The 19,209-nt window shown below is 51.5% G+C and overlaps 2 protein-coding genes across 4 annotated transcripts in view; one reads left to right on the forward strand and one right to left on the reverse strand.

The window, feature by feature from the left end:
- LOC111152752 (nuclear factor of activated T-cells 3) overlaps positions 1–7,295 on the forward strand; it is a 133,136-nt gene extending 125,841 nt beyond the window's left edge. For 2 of the 3 annotated variants that reach the window (XM_022511351.1, XM_022511352.1), the window contains one exon: positions 5,062–7,295. In XM_022511351.1, the coding sequence (XP_022367059.1) occupies positions 5,062–5,149 (88 nt within the window). In that variant the 3' untranslated portion in view covers positions 5,150–7,295. The remainder of the gene's footprint in view (positions 1–5,061) is intronic. The other variant, XM_022511353.1, reaches the window with a different exon arrangement.
- An 885-nt stretch (positions 7,296–8,180) lies between these two features.
- Positions 8,181–14,453, reverse strand: LOC111152943 (epithelial splicing regulatory protein 2). Its single transcript, XM_022511691.1, has 16 exons — positions 14,256–14,453; positions 14,049–14,177; positions 12,471–12,584; positions 12,248–12,362; positions 11,887–11,985; positions 11,607–11,661; positions 11,424–11,534; positions 11,213–11,345; positions 11,084–11,126; positions 10,610–10,911; positions 10,286–10,498; positions 9,979–10,177; positions 9,646–9,832; positions 9,175–9,340; positions 8,996–9,101; positions 8,181–8,572 (listed from the first exon to the last, which is right to left on the reverse strand). The coding sequence occupies exons 1-15, from the start codon at positions 14,451–14,453 to the stop codon at positions 9,012–9,014; spliced, it is 2,154 nt and encodes a 717-aa protein (XP_022367399.1). The 3' UTR covers positions 8,181–8,572; positions 8,996–9,011.
- Positions 14,454–19,209: the final 4,756 nt, after the last annotated feature.

Consider the following 19,209-nt stretch of genomic DNA (forward strand, 5'->3'; position numbering starts at 1 on the left):
TTCAGGTATAATTCAGAAAATAATTGTAGCCTTCATTTTATAAAAAATAACATCTCCATAAAATTTTTACCAGAAAATGGATTATATACCTTTAAACTTGGGGTACAGGGAAGGGAAGAAAAGGTGAATTTTCCAAACCTGGGTGAATGTTCATTGCAGCTTCAAAATGAAGTAACATATATAAATAGAGTCTAATTATACCGAGAAATCCTTTACAAAATGCTCAAGATGCTCAGGTGTTAGTTAGAGAGGCCCTTTGGGTTTTTGTGTATATAACGATATATCTGTCTACTCCAGGGGCAGTGTCCTGGGTTACTCCGCCCCTGTCCACCTGGTGGTGAGATTTCATACTGTACCACGCTTGTCAGCTCTAGCTCTGAAACCTTAAGCATTGGAAATAGCTCTACATAGGAGACCTGATGTTATGTAAACACCTTTTTTGTATAGAAAGCATTCCTGTGGACTCTTAATTTGGATAGCAATTTTTATTTTTGTATTTACTTTTTTAATATTTATTTATTTATTTTATTTAAATACTTAATATTTATTTATTTATTTGAGAGAAAGCATGAGAAGGGGCAGAGGCAGAGGGAGAGGAAGCAGACTCCCCGCCAAGCAGGGAGCCCGACGAGGGGCTCGATTCCAGGACCCTGGGATCATGACCTGAGCTGAAGGCAGCCACTTAACCAACTGAGCCACCCAGGCACCCCGGATAGCAATTTTTAGATTAAAACAAACAAACAAACAAAACAAAACAAAAAAAAACTTGTTCTTACACAAATACTGCTGACAGCTCTGACTACTTCTGTTGTGGTGGCACAGGTGATCCAGGTGTTGGGGTAGCAGGAGTTGATAGCAGCTGTCACAAGTGGGCCAAATTCCATGACCTATATAACCTGTTAGTATGGGTGTTGAGGGCTGTTGATTCTTGTTCTAGGCTTTTGATTCACTTTATTCTTTAAAGGAGGGAAATGATAAAATTATATAATAGGGTTATAAACTCCTGCACTTAAATTGATGAAAAAAAAAAAACCACCTCACAACCTTCTGGACTAGGGTTTAAATAAATGAATACATTCATGCATATATATTCAAAAGAAAGTAGAAAATGAAATTGCAAGCAGTAATTTTAAGAAATAACCTAATGTCAAATCATTAATTTTTTTTCATCACTAAGTTGTACACTTGAAACTAATGTAAATATGTGTCAACTATACTAAGAAAAAACACACACACACACACACACACAAACAAAAAACCTGGGGCACCTGGTGGCTGTCGGTTAAGCATCTGCCTTTGGCTCAGGTCATGATCCCAGGATCCTGGGATCAAGTCCTGCATCGGGGTCTCTGCTCAGCAGGGAGCCTGCTTCTCCCTCTTACTGCCGCTCCCTCTGCTTGTGCGCTCTCTCTCTCTCTGTCAAATAAATAAAATCCAAAAAAAAGAAGTAACTTAAATATTGTGTCTATCAATATTGCTAATAATTTACATTATAGATTGTTTACCAGTAATAATTTTGACTTGCTTAAGTTGACATTCAGAATTTTCGCTGGTTGCAGCAGAAAGCTATTTCAGGAATCCAGAGGTTGGGTCCTGAGCCCAAAGCTCCCAGCCTCAGGGAGAAGTGAGAGGCAGAGAAGAGCTGCAGACTCTGCCATACTGTGCTCAAGTCATTGCTAAAGGGCAGCAAAAGGGCCACTTTGTTGTAGTTCTGACTCCTTGTCCTAAAACTCATATTCAGTATTCACCTGTAGCAATTATTTGAGCATAATTTTTGTTTTTCCAAGTCCCCAAATTATATTAAAATATTCACTTGCTCAGTGATTGTATTCAGCACATAGTATGTACCGAGCACTGAGGGTTCAATGGAGAACAAGATGGATAAGGTCCCTGCCCTACTGGAACTTAAATCTACTAATTATTATGTGTTAATATTCTGTATTAAAGTATATTTGAGTACTGTCAGCTTGAGTGCTTCTTTGTGGAAAATCATCTTGGCTTTATCATAGTCTTAAAATCCCAAACAGTCAAGAACCTACCAGGTTGCTTCAGCTAAGTGAGGTTAGGTATCACAAGCAAAAGAACAACAGAACTTTGATAAGAGGGAGCAGAAAGAAAACAGCTTTGATCAGGCTTTTGCTATATACAGCATCACCTGATTACCTCAGAAAATGATGTATTTATTCTTATCAAAGTACTTGGTGGGGACGCCTGGGTGGTTCAGTCAGTTAAGTGTCTGGTTTCCACTCAGGTCATGATTCAGGGTCCTGGGATCGAGTTCCACATCAGGCTCCCTGCTCACTGGGGAGCCTGCTTCTCCCTCTGCCTGCCACTCCCACTGCTTGTGCTTACTCTCCTCTCTCTCTCAAATAAGTAAAATCTTTAAAAAAAAACCAAAAAAACAGTGTACTTGGTAAGTGGGTGGATAGGGCTGGATATATACCCTCATCCTCAAGAAAATGTAAGCATTGACTTCCTCACAGACACAGGAAAACAATACGTCATGTGTGGGGTTTTTTTTATGACAAAACACCATTTTAGTCACCTTGTAGATTTAAAACTTGGACAGTGAGATAATTTAAGAAGGTGTGTTGCATGGCAGCTTGGAACATCTCTGAAGTTACCATCCTTGGAAGGGATAAGTGTTGGGAAAAGATGATTGTCAGCTGGTACTTGCTTCTGTATTTGGCTTGTTGCCACTGCTGGGAGACCTGTCTAAAATAGACGCTGTCAAAATAAAAATCAGATGGTCCTGCGTTAGTCTTAATAACATTGTCTGGTCCCTTTCCTACCCCATCACCTAGTGAACTTTCAGCATATTATTTCCCAGTAGTTTTCAAGTAATTGTATTGAATTAGGATCCATTTGTTGTCATCAGAAATTGCTGTTTATTAGTAAGGTCCTTGCCCTTAAGGAAATCACAAGCTATTGAGAGACAGAGAATGACCCCCTACCAGTAATTCAGTGTGGTGAGTTATGTGAGAGGCCACACGCAGAGATCATGGGCCATCCCTGTGCTCCGTCTTAGCATGAGACTAGGCCATAGACCTACACGTGGAGTCCACACTGCAGACACTGTTCCTTGCTTGTTAATGTGGCTTGGAATAACAGGTGCCAATGGCTGCCTTTTCTATTTTTGTCCCCTTTAAAGTCTCTTTCCTTTCTCTCTCCCCTCACTCTTACCATACTCCCTCTCCCTCCCCAAGCATCACATTTGTCCAGGTTTTCGCACTTTGTCTAAACGATTTCCCTGTTTCTCTACTCTTGGCCTCCAAGAACTGACAGGGGTTTGGAAACTCACTCCACTGTTTACTAAGCAAATGAGTGAACTGCCAAAGCCTCAGTTAACTGATTTATAAAATATTGGGTTAGTAGTTACCTTCAAATGTTGTGAAGATTGAAATAAGAAATAAAATTTCAGTTGTAAACTGTCACAGATGCTCAGTAAATATTTATGAAGTGAATGTTCGTTCCCTTCTTAGCCATCAGTGTATGAATTTGAAGAATTTTTAAAATTACCTAAACTATAAAAAGAGTAGATGTTAATACTTGAAGATTTTTTTAAGTGATTGTGTCTCCTTTGCTATGATCACATTCGAAGTATAAAATTTTTTTGGTCTTGGCCTATTTTCATTTATAGCAGCTGTAGTGACATATAATTCATTACTATAAAATTCACCCTTGAAAATACACCATTCAGTGGTTTTAGTATATTCACAGAATTGTGCAGCTATCACAACTATCTAATTTTAGAAATCCTTCATTACTCCAAAAAGGAAAAAAAAAAAAAAAAGAAATCCCATACCCATTAGTAGTCACTCCCTATTTCTCCCTCACCATAACTCCTGGTAACCCCCTATTTTCTGTCTGTTCTGGCCATTTTATACAAATGGAATCAAACAATGTATGATCTTTTGTGTCTGACTTCTTTCACTTAGCATGTTTTCAGGGTTCATCCATGTTGTAGCATGTATTAGAACTTCATTGCTTCTTGTGGCTGAATAATGTTCCATGGTATGGATGGCCCACATTTTGTTTATCCATTCATCACTTGGTAGACAGCTGGGTTGTTTCCACTTTGGGGCTATTATGAAAAATGCTTCTGTGAACTTGTATTTGAGTACAAGTTTTTATATGGATGTATGTTTTCCGTTCTTTTAAGTATACACCTAGGAGTTTAATCTTTGGTAGATAAAGCAAAGAATTTTCATTTCAAAGCAAAGAATTCTCATGATGAGAGAACTTAGGGTTCTTATTGGGGAAATTTGGAGTATTGGTTTTTTTTTTTTTTTTTTAAAGATTTTATGTATGTATTTGAGAGAGAGACAAAGATAGGGACAGAGAGCACAAGCAGGGAGGAGAGGGAGAAGCAGGCTCCTCCCTGACCCCAGAGATCATAACCTGAGCTGAAGTCAGACACTTAACCAGCTGAGCCACTCTGGTGCCCCCAGGATATTATTTTCTATATTGGCTCCTTAAGATTGAAGTTTTTTATATTTTGCTTCACAGAGCACTATGTTCCTTGAAGTGCTTGACTTGTCATAGAAACCATCAAAAAATCAAGTCTTTTCCAAAAGTTTGCCCCCAACATAATGAAGAATACTTTGTATTAGCATAAGGTAACAAAGTAACTGCTTTATTTAGTAAATCTTCCTTTATTCTCACCAAAACATTTATTTGCATTCACTTTACATACAAAGTACACCACAGGAATCAGAAGGGGAAAACCCCCTGTAAAGGCATGCAAATTCAGGAAAAGTGAGATTAATATGAACTCATTTCCAGATGTATCCTGTCTTCTGCTCTAGAGCATAAGCTTATACAGGGTAGGAATGTTTCCTGTTCTCGGAGCTATCTCCCTTCCCATCCCAAACTGAACTGAAAGGGAAAAGAGAGGTCTGGAATAAGGTCTCCATTCAGTTTAGGACCAGGCTTTAAGCACTGCATTTACCTTTACAGAAAACTGGAAAGGGAAAAATATCTTTGAAATGGAACTCGCCATTGAGCATCATATGGTCAGTCACACAAAGGTCACTAATCATTCTTTTTCTTGTTTTTCAGTGAACGAGATAATTGGGAGAGACATGTCTCAGATTTCTGTTTCCCAAGGAACAGGGGTGAGCAGGCAGGCTCCCCTTCCAGGCCCTGATTCCCTGGATATAGGAAGATCCGATGGCCTCTGACAGAGTTCACTGCAGCCATGTGTCCACCACCACGTACTTCTCAGCATGTTTCTCTCCTTGGACCTTGGGTTTCCAACTCTGTGGCCTTCAGGACTGGCACCGGGAGTTGGGGTCACTGTATGTGGGGAAAGCAGCATTCCTCCACCTCAGGCCTTGGGTAGATTTTGTAAAAGAACAGGAGCAGCATAGACTGAGCTTTGGGGAAATAAGCTTTGCTTTTTATATTTAAATAGGATACTTTTATATGATGGGTGCTTTGAGTGTGAATGCAGCAGGCTCTCCATTTCAGAGCTGCTGCTTTTGCAAGTGACCTGGTTGCTTAGCTATGATTGGTGATTTTACTCCTTTATGGTCATTTGAAGGACTCTTTAGCTTTGATGATATTTTTAAAGTAGGAACTTTTGATAAAACCTTCCAGAGGCAGACAAAGAAAAAAAAAATTCTCCTAAGCCCACACCTATGCCTCAGAAACTCAGCATGTCCTAAAGCCTTTCATAGATTTATAGGAAATAAAGCCAAATGTAGCTCATACCTCTTTATAAAAATAAACTGTTAGAGAAGAGACCATTCCAATCATTGACGTGTTGGAATATAAAACGACATTCCAGAGCATAGCCTTTTTGTAACGTTCTAGGTAATCTTCCTGCAATCTCTCCATACTGACGCCATGTTGAAATTGCTTTTTTTCCCTGAGGGCCTTGGGTAAGATAGCTCCATGTAAGGTGACTTTGAAAGGTGGGCTTTTTAGCTTCCTAGCTTTAATATCCTGCCATCCTGCAAACAAGTAGGCTGTGGAGTGCTTTTCCCTTTTGTGTCCTCTGTCCCAGACCTTTTCTAACTGGGAGTATCTGCATTTGGCTGCTCTATAACCTTGAAGCCACAGCCTCATGATGGTTTAGGCAAATTTGCCGGTCCTAACTCCTTTCCAGAGGCCAGGCTGTGTCAGAAGCTAAGCATAAATGAGCTATGTGTCAGAAGAAGAGCAGAGAAAATGCAGGACTCCAGAAGGGAAGCTTCTAAGATTCGCAGTGGAATGGAATGCTTATCCCTCGTTCTGTTTACAGCCTAAAATGATTCTGGCCTAGCCTCCTCCCATCGACATGGCCCCAAAAAACCAGCCTTTTCCCCAAAAGGCTTCAACGCAAACCCAGATATGAGGTAGCATCACAGACCTGACCCTCCACACCAAAGATGCCCCGGTGCTGCTGCTGGTGAGGCTGGTGCCCAGGGCAGGGGCCAGCAAGAACCTCCAGCCTGCTGTCTACCAAAGGAGGTGCCCGAGTTGGGTGCTTTTTCCAAACCCTGCCCTTCCTCCTCCCTTTAATGGGATTAGTACCTATTCCAAGGCTGGGCCCATTTCAAAGCACCTGAAGTTTGCAGTATGTTTTCCAACAAAATCATGTAATTTCATTTATTCAGGAAGGATTTTTTTTTTTTTTTTTTTTTGAGTGCCTATATGTGTGACAGTGTGCTGAGCTGGTCAAGGGCTTGATGTTTTTACTCCAGGGAATTAGGAGTCCTAGATGCCAGGACTCTCCATTGAGGCCAAGTAAGGCCTCCACAGGGGGAGCCAGCGGCTCATTGCCCACCTCCTCTAGTCAGCCAGGTAGGAGCCGTTGGCCTCCTGCAGGATAAAGTATGGTTTTTTTTTTTTTCCCCTTCAAACCATGATTTAGTTTTCCCCTAAACCTAGTTAGAGAAAAATGTCTATCCTTCAGCAAATCACTCTGGTCCCTCCTGGAGCTGGGTGTTTTCACATTTTTCTTTAAAAGTTTTATGTCACAATGTGGATAGTGAGATTTGCTTCAGGGCCTGTAGTTGGCAGCCCACAGCTTCCTTTGGAGGGGTTTTAAGAGGCAGCCCCTGATAGGAAGTTCCAGACAGCTGGCTGGACTTGCCTCCACCCTCTTGCCCCTAGGGTAACCGTCTCACATGGGGTTACTGCAAGTTTCCCTTGCAGGACCCTCTGGGGGTTGCTCTGCTGCCCTCAGGAGTAAAAGCCTCTATGATCCAGAGTTGCTATGCACCAAATTCTGATGCCTTTTAAATACCTTGATGCCTGTAGCACTAGAAATGCTTTCTTATTTAAAATAAAAGTTGAATTTTAAAAGAGCTTTGTATACTATGTAAGCAGTCTTGTATCATTTTTTTAAGTCTTTGGCTTAAGAATCAGTATTTTTTGGCTTTGCAGGTAACGACGAAACTTCTGTGCAACGTAGTGGTGCTAAGGCGCAGTTGTTGGACTGTGCGAACTGGACTTCTAGTAGCAACACTGAGCAACTGGGCAAGTCTTAGCATCTACCCCTGCCCCTTCCAACCTGTGCTACCTCTTCGGTTGAGGAAGGGGATAAGCAGCTTTCTCCTTGCTAGATACTAAGAAACATGGCTGAGAACACCTTGAAAGGGACCAGATGTCCTGTCTTCGGGTTCCCGTGTGGTGTTGTTGCCCAGGGCGAACTACTACCACTGGAGCTCTGCTAGGATCTGGCCATGAAGCCTTTGAGTGGTGGGCCTGTTTTCCTAAAGATTTATTTATTTTGGCGGGAGAGGGAGACCCCCGAGATCACAACCTGAGCCAAAACCGAGAGTTTTGTGCCACCCAGGCACCCCCAGCCTTGAAGCCCTGTTTGTAATATTCAGAACAGATGGTTACCTTCAAGGCTCAGAAGAGTTCAATTGAAACCTTGTATTTTATAAAATGGGCGACGTACAGTTAAGGAATTGGTTCTCTGTTATGTTTACAGCACTTGGGATTGTGTTTTCTTACACATTTTGTACTTTAAAACTGTTTATAGGAGTATAGTGCTCCTTACACAAATAACAAAGGGAAGAGCCAGCAATTCAGGTTCCTCAGTTACAGGGCTGAAATAATAAACGGGGACAGGTTAGCACTGTCCTTGAAATCTACCTGAGTTTTCCTCTCCCTGGGGCAGGTGTGGAGCCCCACACTCGGGAGTCCAAAGCAGCTAAAGGCACTTTGGCTTTTAGAAAGTCCACTTGGTTAGGAACCTTTGTTTATCTTACAGAGGAGTGAGCAGAGTTCCAAATTCCTTCCGAAGCTTCAGTTCTGTACCCTCTAATGGGTGCAAATGACATTCCACGATGTCTGCTGAGTTCAGGACAACTGGCCTGCCCAAGGTGTGCATGAAAAGTAGGCAGAGTCCCCTTTAAAATTCAGGCCTGAGTTTTTGTGTGAAGGCCTCCTGCCCCCTAGCGTTCTCTGGGGATACTGCAGTACAGTCAGTCAAAACAAGTCTGTGATTTTACCACCTGATAGTCCTTATGCCAAGTTGGAGGAGAGCTAGCGTCCTTGGACTCATGGCACAATGTGGCCACTAAGGGTCAAGTATTCCAGGGGCTGGGGCCAGCATTCTCTGCCTCCCTGCCCCCTACCAAAAGGGAAAGGGAAAGCAGAATATTGGGATCTTTACTCAGAAGCTCCCAGGAGTCATACATTGAAGGCACCAGGGCTTACATTTATAAAAAGCAAGCATGCCTGCTGTGGACATCAGCCTCACAGAATCTGGGTACGGACCATGGCCCAACAGACCGAAGGATCTCGTGGTGCTACTTAGAGGCCCAGATCAGGCCACTGGGAGCAGGGTAACACCATTCCACCCCCAGCCCTGCATAGAGGGTCCAGCCGTCATCTTTGGGGTGAACAGGCAGAGCAACAACTGGGAGATGGAGCTGGGGCTTGAGCTCATTCTGGGTGCTGAGAGCTTTGACCAGCCCAGGAAGAAGCCACCTGGTTGAGGGTACTGGTTCTCTGGATGCCAAGAGAGACATGATAGACATTAGCCAGCTCTTACCTCCTGGCTCCCTCACCTACAAACACACCCACTCTTTGGGGGCCTGTAGCACAGTTCGGGGCGGGTCACCAACAGGCATCAAACTGGTGTGGTCATCAGGGGCTAACTGCGGAGGATAAAGAGATTTAGGAGGGAGCTCTAGGCTCAGCCAGTTCCCAAGCCCTCCAGCCACACCTCACCTGATAGGCCTGGAAGACGCTGAGTAGATCCTTCATACCAGCTGTATATGGGACACCCTGCATACGGACCAGGGCTCCTGGCGGGGACAACACTGAGGTGGAAGCAGAGGCCAGGGCAGCAGAGGGTGTGGCGAGGTAGCCCACAGTGGTAGGGGACACTGGGGGGCTAAGACGGAAGAGGCAGGATTTAGGAGTGCAGTCCCATCTATGGCTTAGACCTGCCTCCCTCCCTCTTCCCTTGTCTCTGCCTGTGTTTAGTTCAGTTCCTCCTCCCTAAAACTTCTGTCTCCAGAGTCTTTTCCATTCTCATTTGTAGACGGTATTCTCCAGACCGTACCTGTCACTTCCTTGTCCATCTTAGATGAAGTCCCAGCTCTGACAGACATTGGATTATGTGGCCCAGGAAGGGGATCATGACCCTCCCGCACACCAGAATGGGGGCAAGACTGGAATTTTCTCAGCAGCTGGTACCTGGGGTAGTAAGCTGTGTAGTTCATGTAGAGTTGAGTGGCTGGCCCTGGGTAGTAGGCAACAGGGGTAGGGGCAGCAGGCACCCTGGCAGCCGGGAGCAGTGCTGAAGAGGGATACAAGGCTGCCGTCTCAGCGGGGATGAGTGTTGGGGTGGCCTGGAAGGTGGCGTAGGTAGGTGGTGAGAGGCCTGGAGGCAGAAGCAGAGAGTGCATCTGCAGGGCGCCCAGCACTGCCCTGGGTGAGGCAGCCAGAACAGAGTCCCCACTGCAGAAAGTGAGGCTTACAACAGCTTGGCCCCCACATGCCTCCTTTCCCAGCCCCTGCAACACTCACAGGGCAGCTTGCAGGGTGGAGGGGACATGCCACTGCGGCTCAAGGTGCCCCCCATTAACACACGGCTCATCTCCTCCGTGGAGCAGGGGACCACTTCCACATAGCGTTCCTTCATCACTTTCTTATGGCAACGCTGGGCAGCTGCCAGGGCCCGCTCTGCTGATGTCATCTGGATGAAAGCGTCACCTGAGGGCCGACCCTGTGCACAGGGTCGTCTCATAAACAACCTGTCCCGGCAAGAGTGCCTCGCTCCCAACCACACAGCCCTCCCTGACCGTGTCGGTCGCCCTGCCGGCAGAAGCCTCACCTGCTGGTTGAGCACCATGTGCACCCCGTGGGGCCGGATGTCAGCAGCTGCCTCCCCCAGAAAGCTCAGGATGTCTTCGATGGTAGCTGTATAGGGCAGGCCTCGAAGGCGTACACAATCTCTTCCAATCCCCGCTGCCAGTGGGAAGGGGATGGGGAGCAGGGGAGCGGTGAGTGTGGGAAGGAGTGGGCTGGATGCATAGCGGTTCAGGACCTGGCAAGGAAGGCAGCCACGGGCCCCCGTCAAGCCAGGTGGGACCCGGGGGGGGGGGGGGGGGGCCTGGAGGAGACGCACACGGGAGGAGGGGGAGCCCTGGGCGCTCACCTGCTGCACCTCAGCCGCCGTGCTCCGGAAGAGTTCGATGTATCGCTTACCCAGTATGCCCTTGTGCCTGCGCAGTGCAGCCTGCGCCAGCTCCTCACAGGCGAAGAGGGCAAAGGCATCACCGGTGGGCCGGCCGTCAGGGTGGCGCACAAACAGCAGCCCGTCAGCACCCCCCGTCACCGGGCACTCGGGCCCCAGAAAGCCCAGCACGTCCTCTGGCCCAGCCGAGAAGGGCAGCCCCCGCAGCCGCAGTATCACCTGGTCTTCCCGTGACAGGAAACGAGCCACCTCTAGTGATGTGCCTTGGTGAGAGGCAGGGGAGTCACCCACTGACTTCATCTGTGCCCTTCCAGATACCCACCTTCACGTGGCATGCTGGGAAGGGGGCAGGAAGGTGGGGAGGGGGGCGGTGGTGGGCAAGTGGGACACGGACGGAGAACCAGCAGAGCGAGGTGCTGCTGGGGGCATACTCACCCCCCGCAATCTTCACAAACTCCTCTCCTGTTGCTTTGTATACCTGTGGGGACGGTGGGGACAGCCCGTGGGTCTACAGCCTGGTGGGCCTCAGCTCTGCCCTGCTTTACTCCCAGCCCAAAGCCCCACCTCGATATAGCGGACGCCCATGTGGTGCTTGTGTCTCTGCAGCGCTAGGTCCCGCTGCTCGCTGTCCGCAAAGCAGATGAGGGCCTCGCCATTTCTGCGGCCCTGGGCGTTGAGGCAGAGTGCGACACCACCCCTGCAGAGCCAGTGCAGTGCTGTTAGTGCCTCAGGGGCAGGCCCGCCCTCCTGAGCCCGCCCACCCTGCCGGACCCACCTGGCAATGTTGAGTCCTTTGAAGAACCGAGCCACATCCTGGTCTGACGACTGCCAGGGCAACCCACGGGCCCGAACCACGGTCTCACTGTCCACCACATCGGCCTTGCTGCTGCGGGGGCAGGGCAGAGTCAGAGCCCCGCAGCTCTTGGCGCCCCCACCCCAGCCCCGCCCTCACACTCACCAAGGGCCTGTCTCATATTTCTGCTTTACCACCTCTGCCTTCGAAAACAATTGACCTGAGAGGAGATGGCATGGGGGTCAGCAGGGTCTGGTGGAGGGGGGTCTCCCCACCAAGCTCTGCAAAAAGAGGACAGTTGAGGGGGATAAGCAGGTGACAAAGGAGCTTTCCACCTATGGTCTCTCAAAGAAGCTAACAAGTGGGGATGGGGACTTTGTAGAAGTAAGACGCAGACATCCGCCTCGTCCTGAGAGCAGGTGACAGGTGGTGAGGGAAACCTTACCACTGGGCTCTTCGAGCAGGTGGAGGATGACAGCTACCATTGTCTTCACTTCCCAGACCCCAAAGTCATCCTCTGTGGCATCTGTCTCCAGCCCCAAGTCTATGAGCAGAGAAATAACAATAAGGAAATCCCAACAGAGGGGCAAACGTTTGTTCTGATCCGGCTCATATGTGCCCTTACAAGTCCCCATCCCAGACATATGCAGACATATGTCCCTATTTCAGACGCACTCCAGCACCCACACGGAAGCATGTCTCGTCCAGGACTTGACAGATAATGTAAACTCGTGTGTGTAACCCTTCAGGATGCACATACTCAAACACAGCTTCCCCCCGACCTAACCCTTCCGGGTCGCAGGTACCCTGTGCCATGGTGGCCACGGTGAGCTCCCTGGCAGGACAGGTGCTTGGGTGCTGCACATGGAACTCTCTGCGGAGGTCGTAGAAGGTGAAGAAGGTGTCGGGGAGCACCAGGTTCTGGAGGCACATGGGAGGGGGCATGAGTGGGGGGAACTGAGTGGCCCTGCCCACCCCCATGACAGGGGTCCTAGGAACCCTACCCCTGCTGTGCCCTCAGTGGCATACCTTCCTGGAGGCCTCGGGGTGCAGGACCTGTCTCAGCAGCTGCTGCCCATCAGTGCATAGCATGTAGGGGCCCCCACCTAGCAGAGCCACATCCCCGCTCACCAGCTGTGAGAACTGGGGAGAGGGAGTGGGGAGAGAGACAGACACATGCTCATAGCTAGGCGGGCAGGAGGGAGGGCACAGGCTGCAAAGCAGGTTCAGCTAGATATTCAGCCCTACCCTGCCTGGGGAGGAGTTGGCCACAGGTGTGAGGCCTGGTTCTGTGTCCCTCTTCTCCCCCAGTCCACTGTCACCTTCTCCAAGCCAAATGGGGGCAGACACGTATCACCCAAGCCCCCATCACACACACTCCTGAGAGTCTGGAGTAGGGCCAGAGCAAACACCTGGTGGAGTGGGACAAGCAGGTGGGAAGGGGCGGGGCAAAGCAGGTTAAACCTGTCCCTGACCAGGCACCACCCTCAGACAGGTGGGGGAGGCCCAATCCTCCTGCCTGAGGCCTAGCTGGCTCTTGGTCAATGGCAGCCCCGCCTCTAGGTCTGACCAACCCAGGGCCAGAGAAAATCCAAGGACAGAGCGCCACACCTGGACGCCCTGGGCAGCATGAGCTTTGACCCACACTATCGACCAGCTGGCACCGAGTTGTTTACTCACAGAGGGGGTGGCACTTCTCAAGCTGCCCAGCACCCCCCCTCCCGGCCCCCCAGCCTTCCTCCCTGCTAGAGAACAGTAGAAGTACTAGGCACAGGCCCAGAGCGAGCCAACCCAGTTCGCCTTCAGCGCGCTCCCCAAGTAGGGTCTAGCCTGGGAGCCCTTCTGGAACAGGATCAGGTTCAACATGTTTGTACCTCATCAAGAACCACAGGCGTTGTTGGAAAATGAAAGAATTTGTGCGTGTAAAGCACTTAAACTCATTACACTCAAGAATCAGGCTCAGGGTGAGTGCAACACGGAAGATAAGAAAAAGAAAACAGCAAGGGGAGCCGCCTCCCACTTCAGCCAGGGCTGGGAGGCACCCTGGGCCTTTGCACTCAGGAGACAGGTAGCCTTCAGGCGGGGTCCGGACAGCGCCCACGCCTGGCCAGCCGGCCGGGACAGGCCTAGACGAGCAGCTTACACCTGGCGGCGTCTGCCTCGGAGGCAGACCCCGCCCTACGCCCCCGCTCCAGCGTCTACTAGGCGGGTGGGTGGGCCGACGTCGCCGGCGGCTGGGACCGTGACCTATGGCCGACACCAGGCCCCTCGGCCCTTCTGCCTTCCGACTGCCGTTCCGGGAGACCTGGCCAGGCAGGTTCCCAGAAGCGTCTCACCCCACAGCCCTGCCGGCCCTGGGAGAGGTCTCGCAGTTTCCAGCCCACCGCGTCAGTAGGAGTGAATCCCTGGAAAGGCTGAAAAGGAAGGTGCCCCCAGGAACGGCCGGCACACGCGGGAATCTCTGAAACTTTTAAACAACAGGAACTCGTCCTACCGCCCAGGCCAGTTGGTCGCAGCACGCCAGGCCTTGCCTCCTGCCGCCTCTCCCGCTGAGAAAAGTCCCCGCGGCCCCGCCATGACTCCACTCACCCGGGCCCCAGCACTCACCTGCCGAAGCACCTTGTCCAGCGGCTCCGCCCGCGCCAAGCTCTCTGCGCTCAGGCCGCTCGCCTCGCGGCACTGCGGGCTCAGTGCGGCCGCCTCGGCGCGAACCAATGACTTGTGCAACGTCCCCACCTACGAGCGGCGGGGGGAACCTATCAGCCACTGTTCCCCTCGGATCCTGGGGACCCCACCAACCCCTTCTCACCGTACCTGACGGCTCCGCGGCTCCACCACTTGCCAGACTAAGAGGATCAAGTCGGTCTCATCGGAACCCAGGTCTGGCCCCAGCGCACCGGCCGTGGCTCCGAACAGTACGACCAGGGGTCCGGGCCCGGGGCGGGGGTCGGCGGCAGAGTCTGAGGTGGGGTTCGGGCCCGGGGACCGTGGCTGGGGAGGCGGCGGAGTCATGGCCGCAGAGGAAGGGGGCGCTCGGCCAGACACACGCGGACCGACGAGGCGCACGCACGCACCCGCCGACGGCAGACACGAATCGGCTTGGGCGGGACACCGTGTGTCGGGGGCGGCACCTGCGGCCCGGCTGGCGCAGTGGGCGCTGCTGAGACCCGCCCGCGGCGCCCCGTGGGGCGGGGCGGCTACTGGCCCCCGCCCTCTCCAGGCGAGTTACCTGTCGGCCCCGGGGGCCACGTGACCGAGGGCAGCCGGGGGAACAGAAGGGGAAGGCGGCTAGAACCTAGCCCAGCGCGCGCGCGCTCAGACGCCGGGCCTGGGTATGCGCTCACGGCCCGGCCTCCCATTCCGTCAAAGGGCTTCTTCGCCTGACTGGGTCTCGTTCTACTCTCTGTCCCTCCCCACCATGAGGCCTGCGCCAAGAACAGTGCAAAAACAGTGGCCTTCTGCGGTCCGTAGGGGTTACATGGGATTTGTGAAAATCACCAGGAGGCAGTATAGGGTCTGTGGGGGGGGGGGGGGGTCATGACGGCCGGTCGGGGGGTGACAAGTCACCTAAGAGGGAGGTGAATTACGGGATATCACCCAGAGGCCTGTGCGGGGGTGGTCACCAGAGGCCAAGTGGATTAGGGGTAGGGTTGGGGATCAGCCGAGGTTCTTGGAGCCATGGGAACGGGGGAGTAGAGGTCACGGGGCAGGGCTCGTCCACACACGTGGGAAGACCTGCCCTTAGCCCGCGGTGCCGAACACTAGGTGGTGCGCAGGCCTCGGTGCTGGGGAAGCAGGAAGCGCGCCCGCTCCGACTCCAGAGAGCGCCTCTCCAGACGGGGGTGAGCCTAATGTTCGGGGTTACCCCACGTGGAGACTGCCGCCTGTTTTCGTCGCCCTCCCCTCCTGACCTCTGGAGATGTGAGCGCGCCGGCGGGTGGGGGCTAGTGGAGAAGGTGTACTGTGCGCGTGCGGGCTGCAGATACTCCATCTCTTCTCCATCGGAGACCAGCAACCCAGTAAGGGCAGTCCCGCGTGGAGGACCCCCAACACCCTTTCGCCCTGTCGTGCTTGGTGGCGCTCCTTTACTGCGCATTTCCAGGCCGCCCTGGACTTCGCTGAGTGCTCCCCGTTTGTATGATTGAGAAACTGAAGAGTATGGCGGGAGGAAAGGACGTGGGCTTGCGCCAAGGCCGCGCGGAAACTGAGGCGGGAGCCGCACCTCGCGCTTTCGGAAAAGGTGGGCGCAGCGTCCGGATGTTCGGACGATGGAGAAAGAGCCCGGGGTGGACCGGGGCTTCCGAGGCCTTGCCCATTAAACCCACACTTCCGCGCATCCCTACTTAACGGATAAAGAGACCGACGTGCCCAGTACGGAAGTGGCTTGCGCCGGGAGTGGGAAACAGGTTTTCCAGCGGCTTCGGGTGACGAGCGCTTCCTCTGGTATATAGGCGGGTATCCGCCCCTTTCCGGACAGCCCACTCCGGCGCCTGCCGGCTGGTTCCGACGACAGAAGCGCTAGGCCAATCAGGCCCTGCGGGAGGGGGAAACTTCGCTCTTCGGGTCCAGTTAGCCTCTAGATAAGCCTGGAATGTCAAATATTTGTTTGGGGGCGGGGCCCAACAGCGAAGTAAGGCTCCTCCCCTATCCGCCCTGGAGCGCGCGTGCGCTTGGCGGAGTTAGGCTTTCCTCCATCCAAGCCTTTGCCTCAAACCCGTGTTCACCCTCAGGGCCTCTCCTAAAACTCCTTTGGCGGCGTCCCTCTTTGTAGGGCTCCTGTCTGGGCTCCAGCTTCTACAAGACAGTCCGGCTTCACCCTCTTGCCATCTGAGCGCTAACTCGATCTCGGTCTCAGCCTTCCGGGAGCCCTCATCCATTGAACCTCTAGACCTTCACACTAGGCCCTTCCCTGTTCTTCCTTCAGCGTTGGTCTCGAGGTCAGGTGTTCAGGGAAGCCAACTTTTTGAGGTGACCTCTCCAGGGTGGCACCCCTAGCCATCCTGGCAGCGTGGGGCAACTCCGCCCGCCTCCAACCGCATGACAGTTCCCGATGATTGGACTCTTCTTGAAAAGCTAAATTCTTTAAAATAACGATAGGGCCCCTGCTTTGCTGAGCTCCTTTACTCTTCAGATGGATCCTCCCAGATCACACATATTAATACCAAACAACGCTCACTCCTTTCCCCCAACACTCAAGTAACTTCTAACACAGTAAACCCTTTATTGTCTCCCTACACCACACCCACTGGGAACTCAGGCCCTGGAGGACAGGCTCATCCCCAGTGCTTACCACACCACCTGGCTTGTAGTAGTTGCTCAAGACAATGAATGAATGAATGATTGGTTGTCAAAGTGCTTTGCTTTGCACTTTGGGTATTTCAGTACCCTTCCCTGGGGCTACGGGTCTTTTTCCTCTAGGAGTCTCATCTACGCTCTTTCCTCATCTCCCAACCCATCCCTTGTCCTGCATTTTCTCTCAAGGCATCTCCCCCTGTAGTAGGGGTCGCCACCGTAGTTTGAGATTTTTTTATTTCATTGAGCAGTGTCCCCCTTCTTAACCCAGCTACTAGGGTTCATAAATCGTTAATGAATGAATTGGAAATAACATACGTGGAAGAGGTGAACAAGGCTCCAAAGGTCCAGCTCGTAGCGTTTCCCCAAGTGTAATTCAGGTACTCACGGGGAAAGGAACTTGGTCCTGTGAGCCAGGCCACACAGTCGCCAAATCTGGCGCTCCAGCGGCGGGTACATGAAGGTTGGGGCAGATATAGGTTGGGAATCCTCATGTGAGCCTGGGAGTGTGGCGGGTCATGGGGATCTACCGGGCGTCTAGGAGTGGTGTAAAAGCGCCCTCCTCTCTCCCTCCCAGGCCAGAAAATATCCCATGGTGGAAGAGGATTCTCTGCTGGATGCCTTGTTGGATCCACTGCGGATATCCACACTCGCCGGCTCAGGGCCATCCACACCTTTGGTGGCCCCGTGGCCCATAACTCGACCTTCTGCCGCTACCCTTCCTTATCTCCTGAGCCTCCCGCGAAGCCAGCGCTCTGGGCTCCACCCAGGTTTCCCGCTAAGCGCCTTTGCCGAATCTCCGCTGAGTACCCACCAGAGGGCGCACTGACCCTGTCGCCTGAACCAGGGGCTGGGGGCTGGCAGGGGGAACTTGCACGGGAGAGCCCAACCTGGGGCAATGCTCCAGGAAAGAAGTGAAAAGGGAAGGGCCTTGAGACCGCCTCTCTCTGGTTAGAGCATCTTTACCGCTCCTGGCTTCCTGGGGACAGGCCAAGTTGGTTTGCCTTTTTTTTTTTTTTTTTTTAAAGATTTATTTATTTATTTGACGGAGAGGGAGAAGCAGGCTTCCCCCTGAGCAGGGAGCCGGATGATGCCAGCTTGATCCCAGGACACTGGGACCATGACCTGAGCGGAAGGCAGACACTCAACGACCAGCCACCCAGGGGCCCCCATAGGCCAAGTTTTTAAGCTTGGTTTTCAAGACCTCCAGCCTCTCTGTTCCACTCCCACCCACCATGTGCCCCGGACACACTGTGATTGTTCAGGTCTCCAGGCTGCTGCACATACTAAGCTCCCTACCTGGAGGCCCCACCCACCTACTCATCCCTTTGTTTTCCTGGCGAATTCCTACTTACTCTTCAAGACCCACCTCGAATAATTCCTACTCCATGTAACATTCTTTGATGCCTAAGCCAGGTTAGATAACCTGTTCTGGGGGCACCTGGGTGGCTCAGTTGATTGAGTGTCTGCATTTGGCTCAGGTTGAGATCCCAGGGTCGATCTGGGGGATCGTGGGATTGAGCCCCACAGTGGCCACCCTGCTCAGCGGGAGGCTGCTTCTCCCTCTCAGTCTACCTCCACTGTGCCTACTTGTGCTTGAGCGCTATCAAATAAATAAATAAAATTTAAAAAAAAATAAGAGATAACCTGTTTGGTCATGATTTGGTCATTGTTTGGCCTTTCGTGATTCCAGGGAGGCTCTGGCATCAGAGGAATAGGATCCTGATGAACCGGGGCTTTAGGGAAAATCAGTTGGCCTCCAGATGGGCTCAGCTCTGGCTACCAAACCAGCTCAGAAGCTGTGGTCTTGATTGCGTTGCCCTAAGCCCAGGCACCCACCTGGTCCAGACGGGAGCTCGGAACTTGTGCGAGCAAGAGGGAATGCAAAGGGCCCAGTGTCACAGAAAAAGGGCAAAAGCTGTTGGCTGGATTCTCATCTGAGGAAGGTAGCCCAACCAGCCTGTGGACCTCTCAGTCCCTGATCTCCTTCTTCAGGTCTGACAGGCACCAACCAGTACCGCATCCTGGAAGGGGGGGAATGTTAGAGAAGGGGGCATATCACTCAGTCATTCAATATATGTTCAGCACCTGCTGTGTGCCTGGGACTGTGCCAGTGGTACTTAGTAACCCAAAAGGCAGGTGCACCAGTAGCAGGCAGGTGAAGGGCTTCCTCTTGCATGGATTATATTCCACTGGGAGTCAGGTAGGGGCTGCTTCAGAGTCAGTGGTATCTGGGCTGAGGCCTAAAGGCAGAACTCAGCTGAATCCCCAAAAATGGGGGCTGCAGAGTGATCCCATGCAACAAGTGCACAGGTCCAGAGTGAGAATGAGGTTGTCCTGTTCTAGGGAGCAAGGAAGCTGTTGAAGGTGGAGATGAGCAACTGAGGAAGAGAGGAAGTGAAAGTTGTGGGAAAAGGCCAGAGTCCCCTGCAGGGTCCTCATTCACTGTGAGTGAGATGGGTATGATGCTTGCAGT

This window comes from Enhydra lutris, unplaced genomic scaffold (genome assembly GCF_002288905.1).
Source record: "Enhydra lutris kenyoni isolate GAN:26980312 unplaced genomic scaffold, ASM228890v2 scaffoldscaffold30, whole genome shotgun sequence".
Lineage (NCBI taxonomy): Eukaryota > Metazoa > Chordata > Mammalia > Carnivora > Mustelidae > Enhydra > Enhydra lutris.

Excerpts from the sequence above, each read along its gene's own strand:
- LOC111152943 (XM_022511691.1), bottom strand. The coding sequence starts at position 14,453 with ATGACTCCGCCGCCTCCCCAGCCACGGTCCCCGGGCCCGAACCCCACC. Across the intron at positions 10,499-10,609 it reads CGGCGGCTGAGGTGCAGCAG|GTCCTGAACCGCTATGCATC; the intron begins GTGAGCGCCCAG and ends CTTCCTTGCCAG. Across the intron at positions 9,102-9,174 it reads GCGTCTTCCAGGCCTATCAG|TTAGCCCCTGATGACCACAC; the intron begins GTGAGGTGTGGC and ends TATCCTCCGCAG.